The sequence below is a fragment of the Egretta garzetta genome, unplaced genomic scaffold (assembly GCF_000687185.1).
Source record: "Egretta garzetta isolate BGI_Z169 unplaced genomic scaffold, ASM68718v1 scaffold14, whole genome shotgun sequence".
In the NCBI taxonomy this organism is placed as follows: domain Eukaryota; kingdom Metazoa; phylum Chordata; class Aves; order Pelecaniformes; family Ardeidae; genus Egretta; species Egretta garzetta.
In genome coordinates this window covers 4271995-4279714 of record NW_009259588.1, presented here as the reverse complement: position 1 = coordinate 4279714, position 7720 = coordinate 4271995, and the positions used below count along the sequence as shown (strand labels likewise).

Genomic DNA, 7720 nt, shown 5'->3' with positions numbered 1-7720 from the left:
TCAAGGACACAAAACCAAGGAGAATATGACTTCATTATGTTTAAGAAACCAGAGGTTTGGGCATAAATTATTAAGCTTACAAAAGCCAACTTTTGAGGCCAGCAATTTCATAGGGAAATGCAATATATCAATGCAAAAACCACAAATTGAGATTACAGCTGCTTCTGTAACTGAACAAACAAAGCTCCTGCAAGTAACTGGGAAAGAAAGGCAGGACAGAAGCGAAGGTGGTCCTAAAAAACCCTCACGCTTCTCTGTGAAAGGAGAGAAGTTGACAGAGGGGCAGCTCCAGACTTGCAGCCACACCAGCTCACCTGTGGATGTTGGGAATACTCGCCATATTCATAATACCATAGTTCATCATCACCAGGACAAAAAGATGAATGGAATACCTTGAAGACAACAAAGTGAGTGTTTAGATAATTTCCACGTGACCTGGAAGGGCTGGCAGTTCAGAGTGAGGGAATATTTTTCCATGCAAATGACATAAATGCGATGTCATATCAGGGTATCAGTAAACATGGATTATCACAGTGACATCTTTACACCCTGAATATCCTACACAGATTAATACTTATTGACAAGATACTGTCAACGTGTTTCATTCAGAGAAAGAGCAGCCTAGCTCAAAGTGCACATTCAAACTAGACAACTAGACACATTTTTCCAAAAGAGGTATCTTCACAGCAGACTGGTGTGGCTTTAACTTCCAGAATAAACATCACAGATTAAATACTTCACTTGTAAATACTTGCATTGGCTCATTTTACTTTGAGAGTTTGGGATGGTTATGCTGGTTAGGAATTCTTTTTTTTTTTTTTTTCTGGATAACACAGAAAGTGCCTTAAGACTAAAAAAGATGTAATCCAGAAAAGCTGGTATGAAGTTTAAAAATATTTTAACCCAAGCCTTGTCTACATGGTGACTAAATACTCACCACCCAAAGCAGAAGACAGCAAAGTATATTCCAAAGAGGGTGGCAAATGCATGGCGAACAGCAGAGCTGGCATGACTGGGGCCCAAGTAAATACGAAACCAAAACGCAGCCAAAAGTGCAAACAGTTGACAGGCTACAAAATTGATCTGTAAAAGACAAACAAAACAAAAAATGGTTGTGATTCTTGGAGGAGAGGGGATGGAGTCTCTCCATTCGCAGAACAATAAAGCCAGGAAAAGGAAGGGGGGGAAGTGAGAGCAATGAATCTTTTCTTTCTTAGTATTCTCACTTGTGAACCCAAGCAGTAACTTTCCTTGGCCAGCGACAGAAGGGATTAAAGAAGTATCTAGCCACCCTAAAATTCAGACAGGAGGAAGAGAGGGCTCCAGCTACCCGAGGTACGGGCGGACTCTCCGCAGGGCAGGGCTCTGCTCCACCGCCAGCAGCCCTGGCTCACCAGCCCAGTCCAGGTGCAGGGGACATCACCCCCCATCTCCATCCTCCTGGTGGGAGGTAGAGGCCAAGAAGCAGACTGGGACTCTGAAGCATTGGCCCGGTGCCTGATTTTCTCCACAAACCCCAAAACAAGGGCAAAATCAACAATCCTGATGTGACACTGTCGCACAAACAATAACTGGACAGGCACCTTACTTAGTTGAAATCCTCTACTCCACGGCATCCTCCAAGCAGGCCTTGCATCTTACCAATTTTTTGCAGTTCAAGATTGCAAAGAAAACAACTTTGCTCTACCATCACACAGACAGCTAAAGGAAAACTCTCCTCAATTGTTCTTTGGCTGCTGCATGTCTCTGTAGAGCATGGGAAGGGGTCTGGCCCCATTTTAGGGGGGTAGCAATGGCAGCATGAGCACAAGACAGGTATATGCAGAGGGGAAGTAGTCCATGACTAGAGGCTACTCCTATCAGACACAAGGACAAGCAAAAGCTTCAGCATCCTCAGAGCAAAACTGACACCAAGCTGCTTTCTTCAAGTCACCTTCTCTTTAAGAGCCTCAGCAAAAATCCCGGAAGTCAGAGGAACAACAGAGCCCAGGAGCTGTCTCTAACAGACCAATACAGCATTAGGATATGACATTCATAAGTCCAGCCTGGACCCTAGACAGCTGGAGTTAAATTAATTTATTCAGCTGCAATCCTTTTTTTATTAAAAAAAAAAAAAAAAAAATTTCACCCTGAGCTCTCCAGCAGCAAGTCATCCTAGACTGAGCAAAACTAAATAGGATGCAACATTTAAGCAATCACTTGGATTAGAGGATTATCCAAAGCTATCAGTCCAGGACAGGATGATATATCTCACTCGGAAATGCTCTGACATGCTGGCTGTCCAGAGGCGGTTGGATTCAACCAGGCTTCTTGTCAAAAACATTTATAATGTGTCTAACATGACACTACAGCCCCAAATAGCTTTTATTCTGGTGAACTAGATCCAACATGGTGCTGTTCAATCAAATGCTTTTATTAAAGGTTTGTTGGCTATACTGCTGTAGTTCCTTTATTTCAGTGGTGCAGGGAGCCATGCAGTAGAATAATGCAATAATTTAAATACTTAGATATGCTGAATTTTAGTTCTTTGGAGCAGAGACAATATCTATTTATTTCTTGTTCATGTAAGCAACCAGCATTTACAACAGATGATATCACAGAACTATACCCAAAAGTAATTAGCAATGTCTTATTATGACAATACTTTACGCTTTATTTAAATAAGACAATTCTTATTTTCCATCCAAGATTTAAAAAGTGAGAGAGAAAAATTGCACCAGTCTCACAAAACACAGATGCTGTAGTAGCAAATCCCAAACTCTCATCTGGTCTATTACAATACAGTTACACTCAGAACACTAACTCCTCCTTCTCCTTCCACAGCCAGAGGTATCACAGAAACGGCTGAAGAGAGGACATCCCCTACAGAGCTGCTCTGATCCCGTCCTTTCCAAGCAAGCTTCCAAGATGCCAGTTCATCAATGACAGTTCAGTGAACCTTAATCCCATCCCAGCCTGCTCCCACTTTGGGTCACACCAGTACATCCAGTGGAGCTCAACTTCATGGCATGCAGAGCCCCTCTGATTCAGCAGAAAGAAGGAAAGCATAGAGATGCCAAGAAACCTGATGTGGCCGATTGTTTAAAAGACAATACCCCCTTCTGTGCAGCGTCACTCAGGGAAGCTTTACACCAGTAAAAACCATCAAGATAGGCAAGTGTTTGCTTTTTACTCTCACCCCATTCTTCTGTGTTCAGTCTGAGATGTTAAAAATGCTGTGACTCCAGAGGTTCGCACGCACAGCGAAAGGAAAGTGCAAGATCCCATGGCAGACATGCTCGCATTTACAAAGCTAAGGCAGGTAACCACAGCAGCAGGCAAGCAGCAGAGACTTCATCACAAGCTAACATACAGTATATGACAGCACAGCAGCCTTGCATACATAGCTGTTGCTCACCTATACTATCAATTCACCTGAGCATGTTACCTGTGCCACTTGGATTAAAAGTTAGCATGGGTACACCAACCACGCCACTAGCACATCTTTGGGTTTTGTTGTGCACGTTAACCAAGACAATTTCTTCTCTGTGCTGCTTTTGCAGGAGCTGAGGTAAATCTTTGTATCAAGATAAAAGCAAAATACACACTAACCTTACGTTTCAATTGGATTTCAATTTATAAGGGTTGTCTCTGTAGAGCAGCCAAATGCCACAGATCTGATGTCCTCAAAAAGCAATAATCTCAGAACACCAGGTTTTCATTTACCCTTTCTGTACTGAATTAAGCTAGAAAGTACCTTGCAGAGGAATGGCTACCACACACCATTAAAAGTTACAGATGTGATTCAAAAAACAAAAGATTAACCTTACTTTTCAAGATCCATAAACGGCAGTGATGGTGCTGAAGAGGCACATACACACGTCAGGATTCCCGAGTGTCATTTGAACATTATATGACCTACCACAACAGCGTAAGGGAAGCGAGCAGGCTGCACCCAATGCATTGCTTGGGAGATCAACTCCCAGATAAAAAACAACCAAAAAACCCACAGTCTGAAATGCAGAAAGAGAAGATTTTCGCTCACAGGCTGAGAACATTCATGCATTTGCCTTCGCCCTCCCTGCCGAACTGCAACCACCATAGCTCTTTGGCAGCTTTCCAGGTTCCTTTCCCCCATGGCCAAGTTTTTCTGACAGACAGCACTGCCCCTAAACACAACATGCTGTGTTTGCTTTTGTCTACCATTAAGGCTTTCAAAGTTTTTTGTGTGTATTTACAGTAACGCATACACCATTACAAACAACACAACTGGTTTTAAAGGATTAATCAGCAGAGGGGTTGGGAGAGGGATACCAATGAACAAGAAAGCCAGGTAAAGACAACAATTCCTGATAAAACCTTTCTGTCATCCATGAGGTATTTGGTACCTGTTGGACAAAACCATTGTGGTGTAGTACTGGAGAATACTTCTTGTATCTGCCCATCTATAAACCTGCACTTGGAATCTGAATGCACCAAGATGACCTCTGATTTCTGTGGGGTTCAGTCTGAAGATCAAACTCAGCTGTGCAAAGCTCACTGCAAGGTCTAGCACGTAGTTTACTGCAAGACTGACTTTTAGAGACGCTATGCAATTGCTGAGTACTTCTGCACAACAATCCATTCTGAGTCTACCTGAGCCAAACTGAAAGTGTGGACAAACCAGGCCAAATCTTTTCTTAACTACAACCTGTCACAAAGAGAAGGAGCGAAGTTGTTTGCTTCTTGGGTTCGGGGAACACAAGACAAATGTCAAGACAGCAGTAAAACTGGGGAGCTCCTTTCCAAGAGCAGAAAAATTTGTTCTGCCTGAACTGCAGGCTGAACTCCGTATTTGAAACTGAGCGCTAACTTGGTACCAGACCAGATCCGGTCTGTTCTCCACAGAGTAATAGAGAGATATGATAGCTTCCCATATGACTACCACCTGTATTTAGTTATTTAGATGTAACATTTTAAACACATGCAGCATTCACATGCATACACACGAAGACAGTTCATCTGACAGTGAGTTTACTGCATTCCATTTAACATGAATTTTATCCTTCACTTTACATATTTAAGGTACCTAAGTAAACAGATCCTTAAGATTTTAAAAAATTTTGCACTGCATCACAAGCGAAGTAACAGTCACACTTTCCTCCCTTTCCCTTCCCAAAGAGGAAAGGGTTCATATTATTCCCTTTTGGTTATTTCCACTGTTGCTAAAAACATTTTGTAAACAGTAAATTGAGGGCTTCTGAACATTGATGAATGGTGTCCACATAAAAATAACATGGAAATAGAAAATAGATTGTACGAGAATTAACCCTTCTCATTCCAACCCACCATTGTAAGTCATTTAACCCATGTTTTTAGCTAGTCACATCTATTCAGTGTTGCCATCAATTTTTTTTTCACATCTGGTTTCAACTTTGGTAGCAGAAAAGAAACACCTTTGCTTTTTACAGTCATTTTCTTCCATGCTCGAGCAAGTAAGCTGTAATAAAATCAGGAATCAGAGCACATGGTATGTTGCCAAAACAAGATACCATCTTCTTTCATTTTCCATGATTAAACACTGGAAGACAGAAAGGCAGTCTCATCACAGTATTCTGCACCGACATCTGGAAGACTTGTATCTGAGTCACAGCCAGCTGACGGCAGCCTTGCAATGCAGAAACAAGATATCTGCACTTTTGGAGAGAGAGAGAAAATCTGGAACTGCTCCAGCCCAACTGGGCTGATGGTTATTGTTGTCTGGTTAAGGAATTCTTTAATATCTAATAGTCTCAACTTTAAAAGGCCAGATGGATCCAGAGCATGTAAACATCTGATATGAACAACGAGAAAAAAATAAACCGTAGTTCCTCCCTTTACCCATTCAAATTCTGTAGTAGCAAATAACTCAAAGTGATGTTTCGACTGCAAAACTGAGTTTTATACAAAGCTAGTGATCAGGTCCAACCAACTGACCAAGCACCTATGATGTTGACACAAGAATAACCAAACATCATGGTTTCAAGATCCCCTATACTATTATGCTAAAATCAAAGCCCTCACAAAGCACATAAAAGGTTACTTCCACCTGCCTCCAGCCTTTGCACCTTCTCCCATTTTTACTAGGGTGAAACCAACTTGGCAAATGTTGGACGGGTACTGCAGGAAGGGGAAACACAAACTCCTAGGGATCCGGATTCATCTTTCCAGTCATCTCCAACAGGCAGGGCATATTACATGGGAAAGTCTTCTCCTCAACTTACTGACCATTCTCAGAAGAAAACCATAAAACTTTTTGCCCTGTCTTTTATTGGGTCCCATTAACCATCTGCAGGTGGGCACTTTTAAGGGCAACAGCCAGTTGGCAAGTCACAAAATAAAAGTTCCAAATACCTGGCATTAAATACGCGTTTCTCAAAATCTCAGCATTTGGAGGGTGTGAGCCCATTGCTGATAACACTGAATGGGAACAATTATCACCTTTTGTTCTGGGGGCAAACTGCCTCCATAGTGGAGGTTAAAAAAAAAGAAAAAAAAAGTAGCCATGAGTCAAATTCCTCTAACAGAAAAGTCATGGAGCCATAGTGCATTTCCAAAAGGAGACAGGTAAATGTGTTGTTTGGTGCACTGAAAAATGACTGAAAAAAACCCCACAAAAATCTTACTAGGAGAAAATGGAAAGGGCTTTTGCTTTTCCTAACTAGAATTTCTTGAGATGGGAAACAGAAGAGGCAAAACCTGGCTTTATACATTTCCACCAAATCATCACAAATAGCCTTGGCCATGCTCACCCGTAGTTCAGGGTAGGCTACTAATCACCCACTTCAGGAAGCTTCAATTCCCCTCATCCCACAAGCCTTGCATCTGCAAATCTCCCTATTTAAAGAAGTGGTAACAGACATTTGAGGGCTACTAGATCACACTCTGGGAAGAGATAATAACTAAGATTGAGCACATAGTCTGTTATTTTAGGGCTTTTAACATTTTCCTTATAGTTAAGTGTCAGAAAGAAAAACCCTGCATTCTGTTTTCACCACAAAAAGACTTTGCTTTTACTTTACTACTTTTTTCCTCTCAGAAAAATTGATCTCACTTTCCAAAAATCTAGGAGGATACAACAAATTGACCGCGCAGTTCTCTCCAAATTCCAAATGGCAATTAAGTCCATTACCCAAACCGGACAGTCCTCTGTAAGCAAAATTCCTATTAATGGTATAATTTATTCACTATGAAAATCACTGTGAGAAATCACACTGCTAACTTGTCACTTGCTGGATGACAAGGTGCTGCTGTGTCCCCCACAGTAAGACCAACTTTGGACAAAAACCAGGCATGCTGCACATTCATACATGTTGACTGACAAGAGGTACAAGTGTGCTACGGTACAGCCAGGCTGCCAGCATATTCCCAGCTAGCATCCAGGTCCATGCCCACTTCAATGTGCAGCAGATGATGCAGACTGTCCCCAGATTATAGCTATCGCAGAAAATACCTCTACTTTTATTCCAGGCCTTGCGCTTACCAGCCAAATGAGAGAATAAGGCTTTAAATCTGCATTTCATCTGCCAAACAAAAGAAAGTGTATGTGAACAGAGGCCTCCCATAGAATCATAGAATCATAGAATGTTTAGGGTTGGAAGGGACCACTAGTGGTCATCTAGTCCAACCCCCCTGCAGTGAGCAGGGACACTGCTAACCAGATCAGGTTGCTCAGAGCCCCATCCAACCTGGCCTTGAATGTTCCCAGGGATGGGGCCTCCAC

General features: G+C 42.1%; 1 protein-coding gene across 1 annotated transcript in view; it reads right to left on the bottom strand.

The window, feature by feature from the left end:
- The window catches only part of MBOAT1 (membrane bound O-acyltransferase domain containing 1), a 30035-nt gene extending 29017 nt beyond the window's left edge, over nucleotides 1-1018 (bottom strand). Inside the window, exons 1-2 of the mRNA XM_035893508.1 lie at nucleotides 938-1018; nucleotides 315-392 (exon numbers count right to left, since the gene is read on the bottom strand). Of these exons, the coding sequence (XP_035749401.1) occupies nucleotides 315-364 (50 nt within the window). The 5' untranslated portion in view covers nucleotides 365-392; nucleotides 938-1018. The remainder of the gene's footprint in view (nucleotides 1-314; nucleotides 393-937) is intronic.
- Between the last annotated feature and the right edge of the window lie 6702 nt (nucleotides 1019-7720).